Source organism: Mauremys mutica, chromosome 5, assembly GCF_020497125.1.
Source record: "Mauremys mutica isolate MM-2020 ecotype Southern chromosome 5, ASM2049712v1, whole genome shotgun sequence".
NCBI lineage: Eukaryota > Metazoa > Chordata > Testudines > Geoemydidae > Mauremys > Mauremys mutica.
The window spans coordinates 31,624,017-31,649,837 of record NC_059076.1 but is presented as its reverse complement, the minus strand read 5'-3'; the positions used below and the strand labels follow the sequence as shown (position 1 = coordinate 31,649,837).

Below are 25,821 nucleotides of genomic sequence, written 5' to 3'. Positions count from 1 at the left end.
TCTTATAGTTTAAGTATTTGGTTTATTGTATTAGGTTTATAAATATATATTAAAGTAAGTTTGGCTGTAATGCAGGAACCCTACGGGCCATATCCTGTATGTTAAGCTAGGGCAAAGTTAGCATATCTATATTAAGACCTTTAACTCAGAAAGTAAAGTTGACCTATACCTTGTTACCTAAATAGGTAAGCACCCACGCCAATGTCGATGACCTTTATCTAGACCAATAGACAACGGAGAATGGCATAGGGGGGTTTTCAGTGTTGTACCCACAGACTTAACAGGTACACCACAAGGGAACTTATGTGCGTATGTACATGTCATCAATACCCACAAACATACTAGCCTATGGGGTAAGCATGTCCTTACATTTTGTGGGTGAGAAATGAAATTTGGGCATAGGAATTTCCGGCACTTCTGCCCTATAAAAGAGGTGACCCACTTCACTAGAGTATTCTCACTTTCTTTCAATTTCTACTCTATCTCTATCTATTCTATCTATCTACGATAACTGCTACGTATTTGTGAGCAAGCTGATGTTTCTGTCTATCATGGTTAGAGATAAAACTCATTAACTTTAATAAGAATTATGCTGTGGCTAGTTAGCAGTGACACTCTTCACTCAGCCACAGCATTGAATGGAGTGCAGCATCCGCATGCAGGATGAGCCACAACATGCTCTTATTTTCCACTGTGTTTACAACTTCTTCAGAATTGCCCTGATAGTACACAATCTCATATGCACATGGCTTCAAGTTTCAGTGCCTGGGTCAAATTATCCACTGACTTACACCCCATTAGACCTAACTAACTACGGCAGGGTTGAACGGGATGGAAGTCAGTGACAAATTGTGCCCGATTCTTCACTTTGTCATTCTAGTTTTATATTGGCATAACTCCATAGATTGCAATAGAATTGCAGTGAAATAAACAGGAGTAACATATAGTGTTGAATTAGGCATACGTCTTGCATTCTCTTTTGCCATTCCAGGCTTAAGCTTGAATTGCAACAGAGCGAGACATTGACTTTTAATTTTCACACTTTTTTTTCACAAAAGGAGAGTTTGTCTGGGGTGGAACCAAGATCCATCCAGCCAAAATCCCTCTGGTTCATAAGTGACCAAGCCAAACAACGATTATCAGTATCTTTTGTGCACATAAATAATAATGCTGTGACTTTCTTTAACAATTTTATTCTGAGGATCTCAAAGTACTTTATAAATTAAATAAGCAAGATTCCCAAACACCTTATGACATATTATTCTCTATATTTTACAGATGGGGGTAACTGAGGTACAGAAAAATTAAGAGACTTGTCATAGGTCACAGAATATCAGTGGTTAGAGATGGGCGGAAAAAAAAAGAACTCCCAGCTCTGTGCTCTGACAACTAAACATTTCTGCCTCTGCTGAAAATCTTACTAAGTTTCCTTCTGTTTGGAAAATATAAAGTAATTTTTATATGGACTGAGTTCACCAGGTGATTCGTCCTGCCCTATTCTATTGGAACCAACAGAACTACAGTAGTACTTAAACCCTGTTAATATCATACCCAGCAAAGGCAACCAGAATGAACTGCATTACATTTAAAGTTAAATGAGAACATCTTAAATGATCAAAATGTTTTGGTTTTGGAAATAGATTTTAGTTTCATTGTTGTTTGCGGTGTTTTTATAGCTGTGTTGGTCCTGGGATGGTATTAGAGAGACAAGATGAGTGAGGTAATTTTTTTTTATTGGTCCAACTTCTCTCCCTTTCATCAGTTAAAGATACTACCTCCCCCACCGTGTCTCTTTCTTTGACTTCACTGAGGCTTTTTCCACAAATCCTTTCAGCCTTTGACTGATTCTGACTTTGAGAGTCTGTCTACCAAGAGTCTTAGTGTATGGCACACTAGCTGGCTACATGGACCCTGTTACCACACACTAACAATTTCATAGTTGCTGTTTGAGACAGGAGTATGCCAAAGTGCATTACAGAACTTTTAGTGCACAGTAGCAGGTCCGCACAACAACGTAGTGCTTAGCAAGTAAGTGTGCTGTAGAATCACACCCTGGCTGGCCAAACACTGTCTCCATGCAGACAAGCACTGAGTGTCTTGAGGCAGCATTAGGCAGTAATAGGGGCCCGAAAGAGCCTGAGCATCACAACAAAGTGCTGAACACCCACTGCTTCCACTAAAATTAATGGGAGGTGCAAGTGTTCATTTTGTAGCATGTCAGGAAGTGAAAGGGGTAAGTCTATTGAGCTACATTTCTGTTTTCTAATATCATGAAAGACCTAAAGTGAAATGTGTACTTTCAGTCTGAAATGAGCACAAAAAAGTTATTATTCCTTAGCAGACATTTGCCTAAATTACATGGCAAATATTCCCAAATGTAAGGATGTTTTCTACACTTCATTCAAACTTTTTGTTTCACAGAATATATGTTTTGATTTTGGTTACACCTGTCAGTAAACCATCTTCATCAGAAGAAGAGCAGGACCTTCTAGACTTACCAAGCAACCCTTCACAGTTGCTCTGAGACATAATTGTTTTATTAGTAAAGAATGATGCTGAATGCAGGTTAAGTTGAACAGGGAACTTTATTAAATCCTGTGCACTGCTCTGCCCACGTGGCTAAGTTGCTTCCAACCTAACCATCCATTCCCACGTCTTGTCCATAACAATCCCTCCAGGGAACATGAACCCTCTGACTCCAGTTCCACTGATCATGATACAGTAGTAGTTAAACTACCTGTCCCTCATCTACACCAGTGCTTCTAGTTTGCTAATGCCGTTGGAATTGTGCTGGCACTAGACCATCACTGCATGAAGTACTAGTTCAGATGAAGCCTAAGACCAGCTATGAAGAAAGCTTGCATCAACAATCCTTTAATTTGAAGGGTAAAGCATATTATACAAGGGACCAATTCTACTCCCATTGACTTTGGTGGGGACCATTTCTAGCCAAAAGATGAGACTTCAGAGCCAATCTTATTAAAAAAAAACCAGCACTGATGTGATGCAGTAGGGAGTGGGGTGGATTGACCTGGGAATGTCATTTAGTTTTACTGGGACTGTCTGCATGGGGGGAAGGGAGAGCAGGGGATGACTTTAGGTGAGGGATGGTACCTGAACCTGTAAACTCAGGCAGGATGGGGGGTGGGGTGAGGCAACACCTTTGCCCGGGAAACTGGACAAAGGGAGAGGGGGAGAGAAGGAGGGGGAGAGAGCCTGCTGGAGGGGATTTTGGTTTCAGTTTTGGGCTGGCTGGGAAGAGGCAGGGAACCCCAAGTCTGGGGTCTAAGATCCTTGCCCCCCAGAGGGACCTGGCTGAGGGGTCTTGGTTGTACCTACAAGCCCTGCTTGTGACTGTGTTCCTGTCGTTTAATAAACCTTCTGTTTAACTGGCTGGCTGAGAGTCACGGTGAATCGCAGGAAGGAGGGGGGTGCAGGGCCGTGACTCCCCCACACTCCGTGACAACTTGGCTAAGCGTTGGAACAGATTGGCAATTTCTAGGCCTTTCATAGAAATGCATGGGCTCCTTTGTGGATGTAGGGAAATTATGTAAGTAATCACTGCTGAATAGTATTCTTGCAAACTCAGCAGGAGATAAGGGGTTGAAATGTCTTTCTTATAGATAGAGGGAACTAGAATCTAGGAGAGAGGGGATCTCTGCAGGGAAACCCTTGTACAGCCAAGCTTGAGTAGAAGGCTTAGGGTTACGTTCTTTAATTATTGTGAGAGTTAGCAATGAAGCCAAACCCCAGGAAAGAGGTAATTATGCTGTGTGCTTACTTTCAGGATTAAGACAGAACTCCTTCTGCTTTCAAATGTTGTTTAGCATATGACTAGTTTAAACAAAATCCCATCCACGTTTTTTTTTTGGCAGTTTCAAAAAACATTGTTGCTCCAGCATGCTGGAATTCAGCTGACAGGAGCAGGGGAGCCACTTTGATTTACAGACCTTCCATCATAAGAAATAGCAGGAATAAGTCCTGCGGGCAGGAGAATAATTACAACATTGACTCTGGATGGGGAGGAACAAAGCTCAATTTAAAAGTGTAGAGTTGTACAGGTCCTGCTACAAAGGATGCAGTGCTTTCGTCTGATACTTTAGTTAAAAAAAAAAACAGAAACAATTGAGCTGTTCAGATTTGTACAGCAGATACTGCATAGTCTTTCTGGAATCTTTTCACTGCCCCTTAGTAAAGCATTTTATATTGCAAACATTTTAAATGAATATTCTGCAAAATCCTATACATTTCAATGAGATTTCACATAATAAGCTATTCATTGTATTGGGGCTGAAGTACCTCATATGATCTCGTTAAGCATGTATCATAGGGTACACATTAAAATATTTTAACGTAGAATGGAGTAGCTTTTTGTGTGGTGAAGCTGCTGTACTCTGCAGAATATTAAAATATAGGTATCTTGTTCCTTGCTATTTGCAGTCCAGGGCATGTGTGGATGTATGTCACAAGCACTCGCATCACATTCCCTTTGTCCTACCCTACTACTTCACTCTTTTTTCACTATGTGAGGATTCTAGTGTGTTAGCCATTGTCCACATACTACGATCTTTCATTGTGATAAAACAGTTGTATACAACTGTAATGGACAAAATCTCACTTTCCATTCCTGCATATAGAGTCCTATTGATTCTGAGTCTGTGGGATCATACCCAAGTATAATTATCTGACCTAAAATAATTAGAAGAACACTATACCTGCCTGCTTACAGAATATGATTTTCAAAACTTTACATCACTGTAGGAAATAATATGGTCACATGATACCCAGTAGTGTTAGAAAGAATATAATCAACTTTGTGACAACAGCTCGTCACAGTTTAATAAGCAGGCATGATACCTGCTGCTGAATGTGAGTTAAGTAAACACACCTATCAAGTCTGCAGATCAATTTAGTGTAGCTCCTTCTGATTTTCAGTGCAGGACAGTATATTTCAGTGTGCTAAAAGAATTAATGAGACTCGTACAAAGCCAGCAAGCATCACAAATGTACTGGGTAAATTTCCAAAGCTTAAAATCAGTACAATGGGCCAGATTCATTCCTGCTGTAACTCCACTGAATATAATCTCAAAATCTGCTCACCGTACTCACCTGAACACAGCATCTAGTGGTGTTACTTCAGAAATGAATCTAGCTCTTTCTCCTTTATAGCCACTAGGCCTAGTGCTATTAAGTGTCTCCTCTCAGGAGCTGAGTGCCGTCAGATTCCACCAAGAATTGCAGACTTGAACTGTCTGTGATGATGAACGAATAAAGACCAGAAAGCTGTTTGTTCGTTCGTTCCAAGCCTTTAGCGCCTCCAACCTGCTTAGAAACAAGACGTGTGACGAATATTATATAACTCTCAACTGGCTGCAGACTGAGTGTCATTTATGATGCTTGCAATATGGCAAAACAGCAGAGTGACAGAGGAAAGTGGCAGTATTTATATCCGTCACTTGGCTGATGTACTGTGAAGATCATCACAGGACTGTGAAAAATAGGTTTGCAATTTAAGGTTTGGGGGTGAGATGTGGGGTTTGGGAGGCTGCTTTATGGGGGGCATTTATTTGGGGCTTGAGCCATGGGGTGGGTTTATTTGGGGAGATGGGGGATGGGATGGTGGGGAGATGAGTGGGGGGCTGTGGCAGGAGGAGGTTTTGTGGGGTTTGGTTTTACTTATGGGGTGGGGGCTATGGTGTGTTTATTTGGGGACAGGGTTGCAGGGAGTTGGAGGGGTTTAACCAGGAGTTGGGAGGGTTGGACGGGCGCTGTGGAAGGGACAGGTTGGAGGGCTATGGCAGGGGCAGATTGAGTGGGGAGCTGTGGAAGGAAGGATGTTTGGGGGAAGAGAGCGGTGTGTGTGTGTGTATATGAACGCAGGTTGCTGTGTGGCGATGTGGGTGGCCACAGCTGGCTGTGGTTGTCTTTGGCTCGCTCCCTCCTCCTCAGCCCCTCCCCTCTGCTCTCCTCCCGCCATCTTGCTTGCTCCCTCCCTTGCAAGCACCAGCCCCAGCTCTGCTCATCGGCAATGGGGAGGGATGGACTTGCCACAGCCACACTAGAGCATTAAAGAATGAGCTGACTCAGATAATATGGTAATAAGGGCCATAGAAGTATCCAACATAGTCCTGTTAGTGAATAAAAAGTTAGCAAAGAGGAGGAGATTTGCCTGCTGCAAAATGTGGTTTGTAATTATGTCCTTGTTGCCATGAGAGAAGTGTTGTTACTGGAGGAGCTTTGTCACAGAGTACTTGAGCTCAACTAGTGTAGTAAGAAATATTGGGTTTATGCAGACAAATAACTAAAAGATGAATCAATATTCTGGACATTAATCTTACTTGGAGAAAGTGTGCATGTGTATCTTTACAAATGAGGTATTTATGACTGGTGTGGCCCTTTTGCTTACAGAATGGACTCAATGCCCTACACCTGGCTGCCAAAGAAGGCCATGTGGGACTGGTACAGGAGTTACTGGAAAGAGGGTCAGCAGTGGATTCAGCTACTAAGGTAATATGTGCATGTTTATATAGTTTATTTACAGAGCAAAGAGATGAAAGAACTAGAAGTAGATATTTCCCCTTGTTATTCAATGGGCAGTGCAAATACTCAGGAAATTTGCAAAAAACTGCAATAGAAGAATACAATATTAAGATAAATACCTCTTTGGTAAAGTATAAACCTAAACCACCAGGACAAGATCTTCCACGGGTGCAAATCAGTTTACCTTCATTGACTTCAATTTATAAGTTTGATACAGAAATTATGGGGTTGAAATTATGTGGCCTGTGTTATATAGGCGGTCAGGCTAGGTGATCACAATGGTCTCTTCTGGCATTAAAATCTGTGAATCTATGAATCAGCTGAGGCTCCTAGGTTGTAAATGAAGATGGGGACTGAGAAGTATGTGCATAGTGGGAGCCCTTAAAGTTTCACTATTATGAAAAAATTTACCCTTTCTAGTGGCATTTTTCATTAGAGAGACAAAGAATATAACTGACCAATTGTAGACTATTTCAGAATAGTGAAAATGTGTAACATATACAGGTCCCTTTGTACACTGCATTACAATGGAACCATGTTCTGCAGCAATAATTTCTATAGTATAATTCATCAATGATTATTCTCAGTAATGACTAAGGAAGGGTTTTCAGCTGTGCTCTGTAGAGAGCCGAGCTGTCTGGCCTTCAGCATACGTTGTTGTCTAGGTGGTCTGGAACAGAATCTCTTTTCCCTACCCACTGCATGCCACAGAATGGAGGACATTGTAGTCAGCTTCAGCAGTTCATTTTCTTAGTTCTCAGGAGCTGCTCTATTCTCTAAGCATCGTAGCTGACCAGCTTGCACATCTGATTACACCTGCTCCTTTTCTGCAAACTGGACTCTAGCCCTGGCTCCCTGACCCCTGTCCTACCTGGTTCTGTAGAACAGTGAGGGAAACGTACACTGTAATCCCAGTAACTCCCCTGCAAGCAGGCCCTAGCGGGACAAAGAGAAGGTAAACAGTGCTGAGCACCTGACTGCAGAACCATAATCCATTCTGCAGTAATAATGGTGAATTCTGGGGATTCTTGGAAAAATGGCCATTTCCACAACTGTATAATAACAGAGTTGATGGGGCCCTGAGTGAGATAATGGGGAAGATCCCTCCTCTCAGAGCTGTTGTTTCTGAGTTGTTTCTGGCTCTTTGCAGACTCAGGTGGGCATTGATTATGCTCGGTTCATATTTCCATGGTTATCTTTGCAACTATTAGGGCTAGAAATTTAATTTAAGAAAAACAAAAGCTGAAATTCTGGAGCATTGTTCTGCAGCAAAAAGTGAATTCTCTGGCACTGCAAATTATGGAGATAAGTGAATAACCATGTTACGATATATTTTGGCTGTTGAGTTCTGACATACCGGGTAATGTTTCTAGAACCTTCATCACAATAAGTCTAGGCCCTCACTCCAAACTGCTTCTCCCCACCCCTCTGGTCACCTCATTAATGGAGGCCTAAGGATTTCCTCATTTTACCCTTTTTTAACCCACCCCTCTGACCATGAGCTTTAAATTGAACCATGCTTTTTCTAGCATAGATGGGACTCTTTTAAGAGTACATTAGCACATAACTGTTCAGCGAAATGTCTGTTAGATGTGGGATATTGCCTCCCCCAGGAACACCTTGGCTCACAGTGGGGCTGGGAATGAAATGCAAATCTCCAGCAACGCTCTACTGCTTTAGCCATTTGTGTTCCATTGGAGAGAAATGAGTTCTCCAGGAAGCCTCCGTTGCACCTCCCCCTGACATAACAGCAACTCTGCCTTCAGCTGAGAAGGGCTCTCTCCAGTGCCATTAATGCCAGTGGGAGTCCCTTGAGGACAATATGAAATGCTTCCTCCCCACTTTGCCTGCTGCCTCCACCCATCTTCCATCCCTGTTACAGTCAAGTAATCATGTTCTTTCCTATGCACACTTTACTACGTGCCAACAAGTAGAAAACAGAGTAAATTCTCTTCTCATTATTTTCATGTTTAGGTGGTTTTTGTCTCTCGTAACCTAGTTCTTTCAGCAAAGTACTCAATATTCAGACTGTTCTTTCAGCCATGTACAAGGAGATCTCACTTTATTGGGTCATGTGGGATGATTTAGAAAGCTCCTAGATCTCTGCTTTCCCTTTTGGAGAGCACATCCACTGAGCTGAAGGAAAAACCTATCTGCTCTAGTTCTTTGTCAAACATGAAATAAACCAGCAATTTGTTCCATGCACCAGCCAATCCCTTTTCCAGAACTCCACCCCAAAGGTTATAAGAATATACCCTAGGGAGTTAACATGACAAAATCCCTTTTGAATGCCCTTTGGTGGCATATCCCAACTCTGTCCCATGCAATGTCCACAATGCTGTGTACGCTATAAGGTAGAACAGTGTCCTATGAAGTAATGCATGGAAGTAGTATTGTGATTTGAATGTCATAATGATGGTTAATAAGGGATCATTTCTTTTACATAACAGAAAGGGAATACAGCCCTGCACATTGCATCCTTGGCCGGACAGGCTGAAGTTGTCAAAGTTCTGGTTAAGGAAGGAGCCAATATTAATGCACAGTCTCAGGTATGGTGATGTTTTCCCTCTATTGTAAGTATAATTTGAAGTTTTGTAAAACAAACTTAAGGCAATAGGCATGCACAATACATGCTTCCCCTGCACCTAATCCTGACAAATCAACCCAGCCTTGACCTGTGTCATAGATGGTATTCCTTACTATGTGACTGAGAGTATAAGTACCCAACTGCATAGAATGAAGTCGTGTATTGGTTATGTGATGCATAAACTAGGATTGTTGTTGACTGAGATCACCAAGGAGAATTTTTCCTGTGTGTTCTAGCAAATCAGGAGCCTCAAATAATCCCACTATGCTAAGATGTTTTAAAATAATATGTTTGTCTTAAATTCTCACCCTGTCAAGCTGCCTGGAATGGCTCACGAGCAAGAGTACCCACCTCAGGGCAGACTGTGAAGAAGCAGGGCACAAACCCCAAACTGGTTGTGGGTTCTATACTTAGATTCACCAACCAAGAATCAAATGTGAACCCCTCAAGCACTATAACAGCCTTAACATGGACTCTCAGACAGTCCCCTGGAGTACTCCAATCTATCTTGCCACCCACGTTAGCTTGCCTTTGTGATAGATGGTCCCTTACACCAAAAATCACAACAGTGTTCAAGCTAGTCCCTGTCCCAAAGGAGCAGTCACTTACCCCAGATAAATTGCACCTTAGATCCTACACTAAAGACAATGCTTTTAGCCAATCCTATAATAAATTAAATAAAGATTTATTAACTAAGAAAAAGAAATGAGTTATGTATAAGGTTAAAGCAGGTAAACATAGACACACAAATGGGTTACAGTCTTAGATTCCAAAAGTTAACAGAAGCTGCTATAATATGAAAGCTCTGTATGTCTTCTAGGGCTAAAGCAGACTAAGCAGCCAGGGATCCCTTGCTTATGCTTAGAAATTTTCGCCCCTCAGAGTCCAGGTAGCATAAAGAAACCTACTTCCTTCTTGTCCAGGATTTTTATTCCCTTTCCCCAGAGTTCAAGCTGATGGGATGGGCCCACCTGCACATCTCCTCTTCATAGGTGGATGGGTGGGAGCAATCAGCAAAGACTGTTGTCCTCTGGTGTTCCACAGTGGCTTATCTGGGCCTTCTTTTGTTGGGCAGGAGATGACATCTCTTGTGGAAAACTAGTATTTCACACGTGGTAATGCTTTTCTCATGATTGTGGGTTTCATAGCAAATGCTTAAATATTACCTTATAACATGGGATACAGATATTATAAATGAGATTAATGTATGCAGCAACTCAAAGCATTCCATAAAGTCTGAACACAGTCCTATAACTCTAATATATATATATTAACAATACTAACACACAGGTGAGCCAGACTGGTTTCCAGCTTTGCATTTGTCAGTGTTTTCTGAAGCCGAGGGGCCTTGTCATGAGTTGTCATCTGGTCTGCCAGCATCACAACTCCAACACTTACTTTTCAGACACAAGGGCTAAAAGCAGTGCTTTTCATTGTTAACTATTGGTTAAAAAAGTTTGTAGATGGATTAGTTTCCGTTATGATAGGTCTCGGTATTCATTCTTCACATAGTAGGCGTTAAATCAAAGATTTGGCATGCACATTTGATCTGGGGAAATGCAGCTTATTTTGGAATGCAATCTAACTGTTATAAAAAAAGACCTATTAATCTCTATGGCATGAAGGTTGGCTACTCTTTCAAAATGTACGAAAGAGCATAATGATGTCATTACAGAAACTGACCAATGGTGAAATGCTTGAAGGTAAACTTCTCTCCACCTTTGTGCAAGGCTGTAGTGGCAACAGCTGTTTCATTACTGCTGTTTCAGACTTGTAAACAACATGTGTTAGGTTCTCAGTAGAAAAGAACAGAGTGCAAGCCATATAGATGGTTTGTTTTCAGAGCTAAGAACCTCCACCCCCACAAACAGATACACTTAATGGTTATCGTTGTTTTTAGCAATTTGCCAAGTTATCACAACACAGTATTTCAGATACTGCAATTGTTTGGAATCCTAAACACAGGTAAATAATGAATATCTCAGACAGCATTGTTTGGTATGTGTTGGTAAATGCTACTCTTTAACGAAGACCATTGAGCATAAACATGCATAATTGAGGGGGCGGGGGCGGTTGGAAAGTGATCTATTGAACGTTAAAGAATCTGGCATCTTTATGCATCAGATCATTATGCAATGTATAGTGAGCCAGTGGCATTCTCTGAAGTAGGTCATCAAGCTAAATCCTACTGCTGGATTTAAAATATGGCTGGATCATTTGATGCCCACTGGTAATGTTTGTTCAGTAGCTTTGCAAGCTAAGACTATGAGAAAAATGAGTCATACTTCAGAGGGTTAAATTAAAGCCATGTTAAATTCTGCCTTGCTCTGAGTGAACATGGGCTAGATAATGGCCCTCACCTCCATTCATTTGTGCTGCACAAGGTGGGGGGATGGGGACAAAAATGACAGGGAGTTGCCTTAACAAAGCAGATGGGGATTACCAGGTGAGTACCCCAGGAAGCATAAAGCTGGCACAATTGCCTCTATGCCACATGCTTCCCCTCGCTCCAGCACATATGTTTGTGGGCAGGGAGGTGCATAGGTAGAGTCAGAGGTGTCAGTGGGTGTGGCCATGTACATTTTAGGGGTCTGTCGTAGCTAGTGTTAATTAGAGCAGCTCTGAATTATGCCAGGGTCCAACCAGTCCTTGATTTGCTCCAGGGTCTTCCCCTGACTGTCCAAGTCCTGCACTGAACACAGCTTGATCAGACCTGGAGATCTGGCATTTCATTGTGTGTAATATCCTGCCTAAATGCAGGAGATTGGAAGCATGCAATGACCAGTGACGCAAGCAGAATGCAATAGACTAACCAATGTATTTATAAAATGGATAGTTCTGTCCCTACCTTCACAACACTTGCATAAAGATCAGGTATTTGTTTCTGTTGTTTTCTTCCCAAAAGCTTCTTTGCTAAGGAGCTCTCATGACAACTGACTATCAGCTACACCCCATACTTGAATTTCATTTAATTGAATGCTGAGGAATGCTATAATGTTGTTCCTCTAATTCAAGAAATGAACTAGTTGCTTTCATAGAGTCTTAATTGGATAATTATCACACACTTTCATAAACTGTAGGTTCTAAAATTAGGATTTCAGCAATGCTAAGAGAGATCAGCGTGAAAATATAATTGTCTTAATAATCAGGAACACTTTTTAATATGAAAAAAATAAATGTGTTTTCTGCCAAATTGGGTAAACATTTTCACAGTAAGCTTAGAACAGCCATTGCATTTTTATTGTTAGCACTGAATGTTCCAGATACTGTATCCAGTTGTGCCAACAAGCATTTGCTCCTTGAATTCTGACTTAGAGGATTATGACAGGCAATCTGACATACTCTCATCTCTTGCCCACTGAAACCCTTCTGTATATGACAGTAGTTTCAACATTCATAATAATGGTGAGAGGGGCTGTTTTACCAAGATATCTGCTGGAAAATCTATCCAACTAGATGTTTACCACTGAAGTCAGCAGGGCCGCCCAGAGGGGGGGGCAAGAGGGGCAATTTGCCCCAGGCCCCGAGCCCCACAGGGGCCCCCACCAGAGTTTTTCGGGGCCCCCGGAGCGGGGTCCTTCACTCCCTCCGGGGGGCCCGGAAAACTCTTGCGGGGCCGGGCGCAGGAGCTTCTTCTGCTCCCGGTCTTCGCCGGCGGGGGGTCCTTCCGCTCCGGGGCGGAAGGACCCCCCGCCGCCGAATTACTGCCGAAGACTGAGCGGGACCCGCCCCCGAAGTTCAGCGCGGTCTTCGGCGGCAATTCGGCAGCGGGGGGCCCTTCCGTTATGGGACGCCCCACCTAAGTGCCCTGAAGACCCGCGGTGGGGCCCCCCTCCGCCGAATTACCGCCGAAGACTGGGCTGCACTTCGGCGGCGGGTCCGGCTTCGGCGGTAATTCGGCGGCGGGGGAGGGGGGGGTCCGCCGCAGGTCTTCGGGGCACTTCGGTGGCGGGTCCCGGAACGGAAGGGCCCCCCGCTGCCGAAGACCCCGGGCCCCCGGAATCCTCTGGGCGGCCCTGGAAGTCAGTCTTTGACTTTGTGGAGGATAGCTCTTAGAGTAAAAGTGAGAGCAGCACCAAAGGGATAATGCAACCCTAGACCAGACAAAATTAAGAAAGAGGAAAAGGTAATAAGCAGAGGAGGAATTCACGGGCTAGTGATCATGAATAAGGCTACATTTTAGTCATAGGTTTTTTTAGTAAAATTCATGAACAGGTCACAGGCAATAAGCAGGTTTCAGAGTAGCAGCCGTGTTAGTCTGTATCCGCAAAAAGAACAGGAGTACTTGTGGCACCTTAAAGACTAACAAATTTATTTTAGCATGAGCTTTCGTGAGCTACAGCTCACTTCTTCGGATGCATAGAATGGAACACACAGACAGGAGATATTTATACATACAGAGAACATGAATAGACTTTTCCTGTTGTTATGCATACTTCCACCTTTTCATGTTCTCTGTATGTATAAATATCTCCTGTCTGTGTGTTCCATTCTATGCATCCGAAGAAGTGAGCTGTAGCTCACGAAAGCTCATGCTAAAATAAATTTGTTAGTCTTTAAGGCAATAAACAAAAATTCACAGCCCATGACCTGTCCATGACTTGTACTATTTACCCATAACTAAAACTTACGCCCCGGGTGCTCGGAGTGGGGAGGTCTGGGTGCACCACGGATGCTAGGGGAGGTTGCCCGGTACCCCTGCTGGTGCGGGGGGGTGGGAGGGGAGAAAGGGGGTTTGGCAGGGCTAGTAGGCTACCTACCAGGCTTTGCGTGTCTCTGCAGCTCCTAGGGAAAGGGAAGGCCAGGGGGCACTGAGCACGGGTTCTGCAGCTCCCCTTGGCCAGGAACTGCAGCCAATAGGAGCTGCACGGGTGGTGCCTGCAAGCAGGGACCGTGCCCAGAGCCCCCATCCCCTCCGCCTAGGTCAGGAATTGCAGGGTCATGCAGGCTGCTTCTGGTGAGCCCCTCCACCTTCCAGGCAAGCGCTGCCCTGCACCCCAACCCCCTGCCCCAGCCTTGAGCCCACTCCCATACTCAAACTGCTGCTGGCCCAGGGACTGCCCAAGTGTTCGGGAAACCCCTCAGCCAGCCTCACCGGCTGCTGTAGAAGTCACGGAGATCACGTAAAGTCACGGAATCCATGACCTCTGTGACAGAAACACAGCCTTCATCATGAATTAATTTGGAGGCTAGTTATCATGAACCAATCAAATCTTCATAGAAATAAAGTTAATGGCATTAAAAGATTAAGGGCCATGCCTTCCTCTTCTCTTTTTTTATAGGTTCTTATACCTCACTGATCACTGTTGTATCTGAGTGCCTTCCAGAGTCAGTACTTGGCACTGGTGAGCCCTGAGAGGGAGTAGTGTGTCCAGTTTTGGGCACCACACTTTAAACAAGGTAGGGACACGCTGGGGGTCCAAAGGAGAGCAACAAAAAATAGAGCTTTAGACGCATGAGACAACATGACCTTTGAGAACAGGATGAAAGTATTGGGCATGCTTAGTCTAGAGAAGAGAAGGCGGACCTGATAAGTCTTTAAATATACAGTAGGTTGTTATAAAGAGGATGATGAGTTGTTGACCCATGGCCCCCAAGGGTAGGACTAGAAGTAATAGGCTTATTTTGCAGCAAGGGAGATTTAGGTGAAATATTAGGGAAAACTTTGTTAACTATTAGGATAGTTACCAAGGGAGACTGTGGAATCCCCATCATTGAAGGTTTTTAAGAACAAGATGGCCAAGTTGTATTTAGTGCTGCTGAGTATGGGGAGATGGAATAGATGATATCTTGAGGTCCCTTCCAGTTTTACTTTTCTGTGGTTCTATGAAAGCATGAATAACTCAGGCTAGGTCATTGTCTGCCAAGATGAGATGGTGTCTCCTAGCCAACCAGAGATGATAGAAAATATTACTCATGGATGCTGCTTTGTGAGAGCTCAACATCAGCAAGCAATCCAAGAGTATTCCTAAACTATGAACTAAATTGACCAATTCTGGATGTATACCTTCAGCCAAAGGGAAAATACACCATGGCAGCAAGCTCTGCCCACTAGCATCACCTCTTTCCTGCTCACGTTCGGTTTCAGCCACCTGTTCCATATCCATGAGCATATCTCATCCAAGCACAGGGCCATCTTGGTGGTGATTGGATGTGGTGAAGGAGAGGTACAGCTGCTTATCACCTGCTTGTTGCTGACACTTGAAGCCATGTCATCCAACCAGTTCACCAAGTGGCTTCATGGAGATGTTGAAAAGGACTGGAGAGAACCACAAGTAAGGGATCTAGTGAAAGAGTTTCCCATCACTATTTATTGGGGAGATCCCCTCCAGGAAGAACTCAAACCATTTTAGTGCATCATCCTATGCCCCTGCCATCTCCTCTTACATTAACAGGCATCCCACTGGTTTGAATTAGAGGTTGACTGTCTCAGGTGTGCACATCATTTCCTTGATTATCTACAAACAGACTAGACAAAATGCTGAGAATTACACAGTAGGGAAGTAAGAACAAAATGGAGTAGATGATATAATTGATCTTTCCCATTGCTAGCAAATTCTTATTGCGTGTGTGTGTATATACCTCAAGCAGTTAGTGTAAAATAGACTTAAGTATCACCTGGAAAGTGGGTAAAAATGATGGATGGTTTTTTGGTTAAGCACTGAACTAGAACTCAAAAGATTTGGGTTCTCTTCCTAGCTTTGTCATAGACTTCCTGTGAGACCTTGGGTAAATCACTTAATTGTCCTGTGCTTCAGTTCCCCATTAATAGAATGAGGATATTAATACTGCCCTTTTCCTCAACATTGCTGTGAGGTTCTCAGAAACACACCTACACGTAAATAAAACAGGAGAAGCTAAACAGTTAATAAAAGACCTAAATCTCTCTGGCTACAAGTGTAAGTTTTGTGGAGGGGGGTGGAGGATGGAAATAAGATAGTTCATCTAGAGAATGGAAAAGCAGGTGATTGGAGAGAATAGTACCAAGAGTATGCCAAATGATTTGTATCTAAACTTCCCAATAGGAAATACAGACAGAAAAAGGAGAGGGCTAAAAGGACAATGGAACAATTGTCACTAGAAAAGTGTTTTAATAGACATATTCAGAAAAAGACAAATCAAGAATACAGTGAGTAAAGAGAGCCAGGTTATGAGGCCTCTGTAGTGACTGACATTCTGGGGCTCTCATTCTTAGACTTCCCCTGGACTTCATTTTTAAAAATAGACACCACATTAGTAACATCTTAGTCTTCAGAAACAGTTGCTGTTATTAAGGATGTATTACATGTCCTTCTCAGCATCTCTGCTATTTCACACTTTATTTCTTTCAAACCATTGGTGAATACGATCCAGTTGTAGTGATTTAATGCCATTGAGTTACTCAAGTTGCTCCATAACTTCCTCTTTAGAGACTTCAATATCTGTCAAAGTCACACTCCTATACCATAAAAATTGCCTTAGCCATAAAAATTTCCCACTGGCGTCTATATAGACTGATGGAGAAAGAGAAAGGAACTTCTCAACTCTCTTTTGTACTTTTTTCCTTTGATTTATAGAGTGGCTGCCATCAAAATAATTTACACTTGCCAAAATTGATATCTGAAATACTGTAATTATTTCCTTAAACTTAGAATAAGGCAATAATGAGCGTATCTCAGGAAAATGTGGATTTTTGTTTAAATAGTGACCATGGAAGGCACAAACACAATCTGTTGTCCCCCATCTGGTAGGGGGGACAGGGATTCTGAGGCTGAGTCTGTGAATCTAAAGTTTTTATTCTGCTTTGCCCTTCAGCCTTACAGGACCCTTCCCCCCCCCAATGAATTTTTATGAAGAACTTCCAATTTTAAAATCTGCTACTTTAAAGTTAATAATCATCGCTGTTAATTTTAGGGAAGTACGCCTCTATTCTGATAAAAAGCCTAATTGTGAAGTGATTTATTAATGGAATGTTTACAATCTGACCCATGCATATTACTTGAAGAGTAATAGATACTATCCTGTATGTACAAAAATGAGTGGCTCTAAAATACAGTCATTTAAGATACAAAATTATTAATCCAAACTATGCCCAGTTTGTGCCATCCAGTCAGTATAGTGTGCAAGGGTATGACACATTTGCTCTTAATCATAAAAATTTACTTTTTTCCTCCTGGCTATGATCTTGATTTGTGATCATATTGCCCCCGCAGTCAGTTTGAAGTCAGCTTGCTGACGTTCACATGTGTCACATGTGCCTACTCTCTGCTTGATATGCTATGGGATGGTGTGATCTTTAGTAATGCACGTTCCTTTCTCTTGGTGAGCTCAGTGATACTTGCCTACTGCTCTTCCTTGTAAGCATAAAGATTGACAATAGTTCTTCACTTAACAGCACAAAATTACTTAGTAACCATCCTTCCAACTTCCCCTCAGTTCATGAGGTAACTGCACAGGGAGGGAAATTAATGACTTCTGATCCACAGTCTATTCAATCCAGTAGAAAGACTCCCATTGGCTTGGCTCATGTCCTTTTGATTGCATTCTAAAACTTAACAATATGTTTTGACTTGCATTGATTCTCAGACTGGTGTTGGAGGCAGTGGTTGGTTATAACAAGGTGCATCTTCCTGTTTTATTGTCACAAATAATTTGCATCCAGTGCCAGTAAAGAATGAAACTCTGCTGAGATCCGATACGTAGCTGAATTCATCTGAACTAAAAAGAGAGTTTGCATAACGTAGGGGATGTAAGAGTTTATACCAGTAATTTGTACATAGCAATACAATAATTGCAGACGTAGACAAGTGCACTTTTTGTTGGCCAGCACATAAATGGCAGTTTGAAGAGCTACAAAGCCAATCTTTAGTTCAAGGTTTATCAAATTGAATTCTCTTCTAAATTCAGAAAAAGTGCCCTGGGTTATGACTGAATCAGGATCCTTCTTGGTTCAGAGCCACGTAAACATCATGGGCCACCTATTTCACAGAATGGTCCACACTGCCCACCAATTTGCTTCTCCCACAGCTGGAGCACTTCCTCACTCTGCTTCCTCATCTTCAGTTGTTCTTGTGCTTTGGGCCATTACTGAACACAGTAATTGTTTGTCTCTCTCCTTCTATCTGCAAGCGTCTGATTTTGAGACCTATGAGTAGGGCCCTACCAAAACCACTTTCCATTTTGATCAATTTCATGGCCAGAGGATTTTAAAATTCGTCAATTTCACATTTTCATATGTTTACATCTGAAATTTCACAGTGTTGTTACTTTGGGGGTCCCAACCCGAACCGGAGGTGGGTCTGATCCCCACCCCCCAGAGCGTCCATGCAGGGGATTGACAAGTCCTGTTCCTCCACAGCCAGGCAGGGACTCACAGCTAGGAGCCCCCTGGCTGGGCACTTCTGGCAGCAGGGGGAGATTGGACCCACCTCCACAAGCTGCCTCCAACTACAGGAACCTCCGGGGCTCCTGCCCAGCCCCAGAGCTTCCTGTAGCAGGGTGAGGCACTTAGAGGTGGGTCTGATCTCTCCCCAAGAGAGGCTGTGCAGGGGATGGACAAGTCCTGTTCCTCCCCATACTGCCTGGGAGGTGCAGCTAGGAGCCTCCCTGGCTGGGGCACTCCCAGCAGTACAGCAAGATCAGTTTTCATAGGGAAGGGCTTATTACACGGACCATGACATATTTTTCACAACTGTGAAATTGGTAGGGCCCTACCTACGAGAAAGTGTTAGCAGCATTTCTTGGTCTTTGGCACAGCACATAACCCATGAAAAGTGCCAGCTGTCTGAGTCAATTGTGCTTCTAATCGGTAAACTATTGTAAGCCTCCCACTACATTCTCTTAGGTCATGTCATGTCACGTGACATCAGAGGGTCAGACAGCGGATACACATCCACATCTCCCTGTCCTGAGTTAGTCCTCACCCTCCTCCATATACACCCTGCTCCATACAAGAGGCCTCCTCAGAGGCAGAACCTGGATGCCAGTGCACTGGGGAACTGGCTTTAAATGTCTACATCTGAAGTTTACGTAATGGAAACATTTTTTAAAAAATATGAACTGCTGGGCAAAGGGCTTTTATTGGGGATAATGTTGTGCATTAGTCACGTGGAAAAGTGCAGTTGATTCTAAAATGGCTACAGGTGTTGGCACGTATTGTTCCCCACATGGGCTGAGTTAGAGAGTCCAGTCTTTTATACGTCAAGGAACAAATTTTCAGCAGGTGTTACTTGTATGTATAACATTTTCTGATTGTCACTTATGTAATAATACCAATTTGAACTAATGGGCATTCCTTCTACAAGTAACAAAACAGCGGATAGACCTATCTAACAATGGACTCTTTTCTTGATAAAACAGTGCCCTGTAGGCTTGACAGGGGACCACCCAAGCTCTGTTCTGCTGTATGGAGTCACAAATATGTAAAGAGAAACATCTCTCTCCTTTCTTCATTTGTGGATGATTTCTGGCTCCAGTGTGATGCAAAGTATGCTTGACAATCGCCCACATTAACAGCCATTATGGATTAAGTAGCACCTGACCCCACCAAAGAGCCAGGCAGGTTAGTGCAATGATTAACTTGCTATTGCAATATTCCAGTATCTGGTTCAGTATCTTGATAGACCCTATTGGTCTATCAAGATCAGAGTTCTGACTACAGCAGAATCTACAGTGCACCTACTGGTTCTCTCTCAATCTGATATTGACAAAATTCTTTCTTCTTAGGAGGGAAAAAAGAAGTTCTTGAAGGTGACCATTGCCTTCCTGGGCCTCATATCTTCTAGGTCTCTTGGTATCCTGCAGAAAGATAGTTCTGTGGGCTCACATCTATTTGAAAAGTCTTCAGGCATAGCTCCTCTGTCAGGGTGCTCATATTTTATTCAGGGTCTGCTGCGAGGGGCGAGTAGTCCACTAACTGTGACAATATCCCTACTGCAGTAGTCCTGATAGATAAATTTGCTGGCGAAAACTCCCCTGGAGCAACAACCACAGATGTCAGTCTCCTGGACTGGGGAGCTCATCTTGATCATCATATACTTCAAAGGGGAAAACAGTTTGTCTCAAAATGATAAAATTCAACATCATTATAAAAGCAGCAAAGAGTCCTGTGGCACCTTATAGACTAACAGACGTTTTGGAGCATGAGCTTTCGTGGGTGAATACTCACTTCGTCGGATGCATGATGTTAAGTAATGATACTTAACATCATTATACAGAATCAAAATGAAGAGTTTAGACTTGTCTGGTATGAATAGGTAAGAAAAAGCCAGGAGTGGAAATAGTGTGTAGTAGCTACAAAGGAATTGTCATATTTCAGAGCCCATCATCTGATAGAAAAAAGCATCACCTTTTAAAATTTCTTTAGCAGAGCGTAAAGGAAAAATCAGACAAGTAGTATGCTTTAAATTCATAGAATCTTAGAAGTGTTGGGTTGAAAGGGTCCTCAGGAAGTTATTGAGTCCGTTCCCCTTCACTGAGGCAGGACCAAGTAAACCTAGACTTTCCCTGATAGGTGTTTTTCTAACCCGTTCCTAAAAATCTCTGATGATGGGAATTCCACAACTTCCCATGGGACCCTATTTCAGAGCTTAACTACCCTTATAGTTAGAAAGTTTTTCCTAATATCCAACCTAAGGGTATGGCTACACATGCAGATTTGCAGTGCTGGGAGTTACAGCTGTGTTTGTACAGCTGTGTAGGGAAAGCACTGGTGTGTGGCCACACTCACAGCTACCAGCGCTGCAGTGTGGCCACATTTGCAGCCTTTGCAGCACTGTTGGGAGCGGTGCATTATGGGCAGCTATCCCAGCATTCAAGTGGCAGCAATGTGCTTTTCAAAAGAGGGGGGTGGGGTGGAGTGTGACAGGGAGCGGGGGAGAGAGAGTGGATTTTTGGAGCCGACACTGTCAGCTCCCTGCCTTGCAAAATTTGAAAATTTCCTCGACCCCTCATTTACTCTTAACTGCAAATAGCCTGCAGACCAGATAAGCAGCTGCTCCAACGGACTCCCTTTCTCCCTCTCCCCCCGCTGTTTCTCTCCTCAAGCAAACACTCATCCCCCTGCCTGCCTCATTCACAGCAAGGTAGTGGGTTATCTCAATTGATTTTTCACAGTCAGTTACAGATTGATCACAGCAAACAGGAGCTGTGTTTGTTTTTTAGATAAGCAGCTTCCGGAGCCCCGAGTTCACAACAAAACTAAGAGAGGCATCATAACAAAACAAAGAGAGTAATTTAGTTAAAAGCATTCTGGGATATCTCCTAATACCCTGGAGGCCAATAACAGTGCTGGTGTGTGGCCACACTTTACGAGCAGCGCTGCATCACCAGCACTGCACTCATTATACCCCAAGCAGACCCAGGTGTACAGCCAGCGCTGCAGCCAGGGAGTTGCAGCGCTGGATGTGCCTTGCAGGTGTGGACAGTTACTAAGTTGCAGCGCTGGAAAGCCTCCACCAGCGCTGCAACTCTCCAGTGTAGCCAAGCCCTACATCTCCCTTGCTGCAGAGTAAGCCCATTACTTCTTGCCCTACCTTCAGTGGACACAGAGAACAATTGATCACAGCCCTTAATATATCTATTATCAGGACCCCCCTCAGTCTTCTTCTTTTCTCAAGACTAAACATGCCCAGTTTTTTTAAACCTTTTCTCATAGGCCAGGGTTTCTAAACCTTTTATCATTTTTGTTGCTCTCTTCTGGATTTTCTCCAGTTAGTCCCCGTTTTTCCTAAAGTGTGGCTCCCAGCACTGGACAATCTCCAGATGAAGTGTCGAGTACAGCGGGACAGTTACCTCCCATATCTGATATATGACATTCCTGTTAGTGCACCCCAGAATGATATTGTGTTGTGGCCAACGGTTCACTCAGGGGTCCATTTAAAGGCAGAAGCCTGCCCTCTAATCACTAGATTATTTAGAGTGACCTAGATCCTGAAATTGAGGATTAAGGAAATTGTTTCTCTCCAGAGCCTGATCCTGTTGTTGAAAGGCCTCCAGTCTCTGCCCCTCCCCAGTCTCCTTTGAACTCACATCAGCTATTACTCTAGACATATTCTCATCTAAGTTTGTTACCTTTATGGTGATACTTCCAATGAAAAGCATTGAAGGCATGGCTGCCCTGGTCTCTGAATCCTTTATCTTTATAAGGACAAAGGAACCCTTATGACAGTACAAAATGTTCAACCTAAGGTGATATCCCAGAGGTAAGTTTAAGGGGCTTGCTGGAGGCCCATATTAAATTCTGTCATCAAATTGAAGACATGGTTTAGATGATTTTCCTGCCTGTGATGGAGTCACTTCTGTCAGGATACTCCTGAATCTTCTCTTTGAGCGGTTACTTCCCCCCTGACTTTATAAACATACTCTTGAAGCAATTATTTTGTCTTTGGAATGAACCATTGATAGTAAACCACAAGTTGAACAATGTGCTTTACTATCAGTAAACTCAGCGGGTCCACTTCTCAAATAGTGTAAATCAAGATAGATCCTTTGATTTCAATTTAGCAAAGCCAGTTGACACCAGCTGAGGACCTGGCCCATTGTCTTTCAGTTTATTTTTCCAGCTAAAGGAGAAACTGGGAACGTCCCACTGACAAACCTGAGGATGCTTTTACAGTAGGTAAAAGTTCAAGCATCTTACTGTTTCATTTGCTTGTCTGGCATGTGTAGCAGATGGGTACATTTATCCAAGTTATTGTACCTACTGATTATAAACCCAATTTACCACCAAAAGGTTTCTATTTTAAGAGATTTAAACAAAGACAATGCATTAACAGTGACAAAAGGAGAGATTTCCTCATTCATCCTTTTTTCAATCTAGTCCAGGTTCCAACTGCCTTGTCTTCCTTGCAGCACTTATTGGGTTATACAGAACAATGAGTATTCTTGATCACAAAGGTATGATCTCAGCAAGTGAGGAGGAGGGGTTCATTAGAATGCCTGTGAGTAAGCGATACCATGAATATAGGAAATGATGGAGAAAGTACAGATGCTGCAGGCTACAGCAGTACATAGCAGTGGTAAGATAGTGACTGTCAAGTAGTGTTAGAGTATTTACACAAGGAGACGGTGAGCCTAATACAATTGTGCAAATAGCTAAGATATACAGAAAGCAGCATAACTACCATGCTGATCTGAAACGTGGGATCGGTTGGTTCTATCTCAACTGAACATGAAGATCTTAAGGAATAACAGGGGGCACTCAGTTTTAGTGTGTCTCCCTGGGGTCTCTGCTGCAGCCTCAGCAGGATTAAAACTGCTGCTGTGGCTGGATTTACAGTTTAAAATAAACCATGAGCAAGTGCCAAGTTATTGCATACAGGATCAATAGAAATCCATAGAGAAGCATCGTGTAACCATCCCTGATGCTTCCTCATTGAGTCCTGTGACATTTTTTTAAAAACTGAATTCTTCAACAAGTCTTCAGATATACAGTAGCATAGTATTTAGCCTGCTTTGTGAAAAAACACCTGTGAAAAGATGCTGGTTTGTAGTTACACCTTTACCTATATATTATTAGTTACAAGGTTCATTTTTTACAGGGACAGATTAAGGCAGTTTGGAGCCCTTGACACCATATTATAGATGTCCTGTGGCCTGGCACTGCACTTGGACTGGCAGTGGCAAAGGCTTCCGTCCCTTCCCCTGGAGACAAGGAGAATGATATGAGGCCCCTTTCTTCAACCCAGGAGTAGCAGGGCTCACCACTTCCCAGAAACATCTGGGTTAGCAGCAGAGGGTCTAAGACAGTGATTCTCAACTTATTTCTCATGCGGCCCACAATGTGTTACCTGGGCTGCAGGGGTTGGGTGATGGGGCAGTGGTAACCCGAACCCCGACCTCGCGGGGCTGGCCGGGAGCCCCTGATCTCTTGAGGTGTACTAGCAGCCCGGACCCTGACCCTGCCACGCTGGGCAGCAGGGCAGCTCGGACCCCACCGCGCCGGGCAGCCGGGAACCCGGCCCTCACCATGCAGGCTGGCCTTTAGCATACAGCTGAGCTGGGCCACAGCTGTGTGCTAATTGGGCTGCATGCAGGCCATGGGTTGAGAACCATTGGTCTAAGATACAACACCTAGAGTTGGTGCTGAAAATTTCAACTCATTGAAACTAAAACTCTTTACAAAAACATATTTGTTTTGATTACATTTTTGTCAGGAAGGTTTATCAGGTTCAGAATGGAATTTCTGGTTGTGTGTGTAAGAGAGAGACTCTAGAATAGCGAACAGACCAGTGGTTGGGGTACTCATCAGGGATGTGGAAGACCCAGGTTCAAGTCCTTGCTCCATATCAGGCAGGACTTGGATCTTTCATCTCTGATGAGTGCCCTAGGCACTAAGCTATAAAGTCAGTCTCTCTCTTTTACCCAATGAATATTTAACTATTTATACAAAGTGGAGCAGCTCCAGCAGGAGAGACAGACTCACTGAAGACCCAGGTTCAATTTGCTGCTCCAGATAAGGCATAGCAGAGTCTTGAACATAGGTCTCCCCCATCCCAGGTGTATGCCTAATGATTGGGCTATTGGCTATTCTGCGATGTCTCTCTCTCTTTCATTGTGAAAATTTTCTAAAGATCAAAATTGCCGAAGTTTCACTCCTCATTGAAACAGAAACAAATTATGAAACCTTAATTTTTCACCAAATGGAATTTTTGTCTTTTTGGCCAGTCCTAATAACACACCATTCAGATTTATGATGCAATTCACTACTCAGAGCAATCATTTCAGGCCACCTGCATACTCAGGCAGACCTTACTATGTCAGTCAAAAGGACTAGTAATTAACTTTTGTTGCCTTTTGTTTGAATGAAAGCTTAGATTCTTATGTAATCACATGACTCCCAGAGCTGGGGTCCTAGATATAGGCCTAGAGTGTTTACATCTTAATCTGCCCCAATTCTTAATCGTGTTTAAAACATCCTATGGAAATACCTGAGACGTATATCCTGGTATTGTGCCTGCAAAATACGCACATGCTCTGACCATCGTAAAATAAAAGCCTGCTCAGACCATGCTTGAATAAAGTTTCAGATTTAATTCTCTACTACACGAGAACATATATATTAGTTTGCAGATGTAAATGTACAGTTATATGTTCATTAATTTAGTTTGCAAGAGGAACGTAGCTACCCAAGTTGTCTTTTTCAATAATATTTTGACTGTTCATAAACACTGTATTGTAGTGTAATGTAAAATGTTTATCAGGCTCAAATTATTATTATTATAATATTTATTATTTAGCATGTATATTACTATTTAATATTTATATTACTGCAGCACCCAGCAATTCAAATCAGGATTAGGTTTCCATTGTACTGGTCACTCTCAGCACACACAGAGATATAGTCCCTGACCCAAAGAGGACGAGTGATTTATGACTGTCTCCCTTTTCCACCACCAGATATAATAAGCATGTTATACATTTGCAGTTTTTCAATATACATGTTATATATCTGCAATTTGGAGGGGGGTGTTATAATTAAAAATGAGTGCCATCTGTCCCTCAGTATAGCCAAAATTAATTGGCTGAATGGTCTATGGCAAGCAAAAAGTTAAGTTATATTTGGGGGAGGGATAGCTCAGTGGTTTGAGCATTGGCCTGCTAAACCTAAGGTTGTGAGTTCAATCCTTGAGGGGGCCATTTGGGGATTGGTCCTGCTTTGAGCAGGGGGTTGGACTAGATGATCTCTTGAGGTCCCTTCCAACCCTTATGATCTG

At 43.0% G+C, this 25,821-nt stretch overlaps 1 protein-coding gene across 1 annotated transcript in view; it reads left to right on the top strand.

Annotated features, from left to right (window-relative positions):
• Window positions 1-25,821, top strand: part of ANK2 (ankyrin 2) — a 568,692-nt gene that overhangs the window by 365,441 nt on the left and 177,430 nt on the right. The window contains exons 5-6 of the mRNA XM_045018048.1: window positions 6,409-6,507; window positions 8,991-9,089. Coding sequence (XP_044873983.1) covers window positions 6,409-6,507; window positions 8,991-9,089 — 198 coding nt within the window. The remainder of the gene's footprint in view (window positions 1-6,408; window positions 6,508-8,990; window positions 9,090-25,821) is intronic.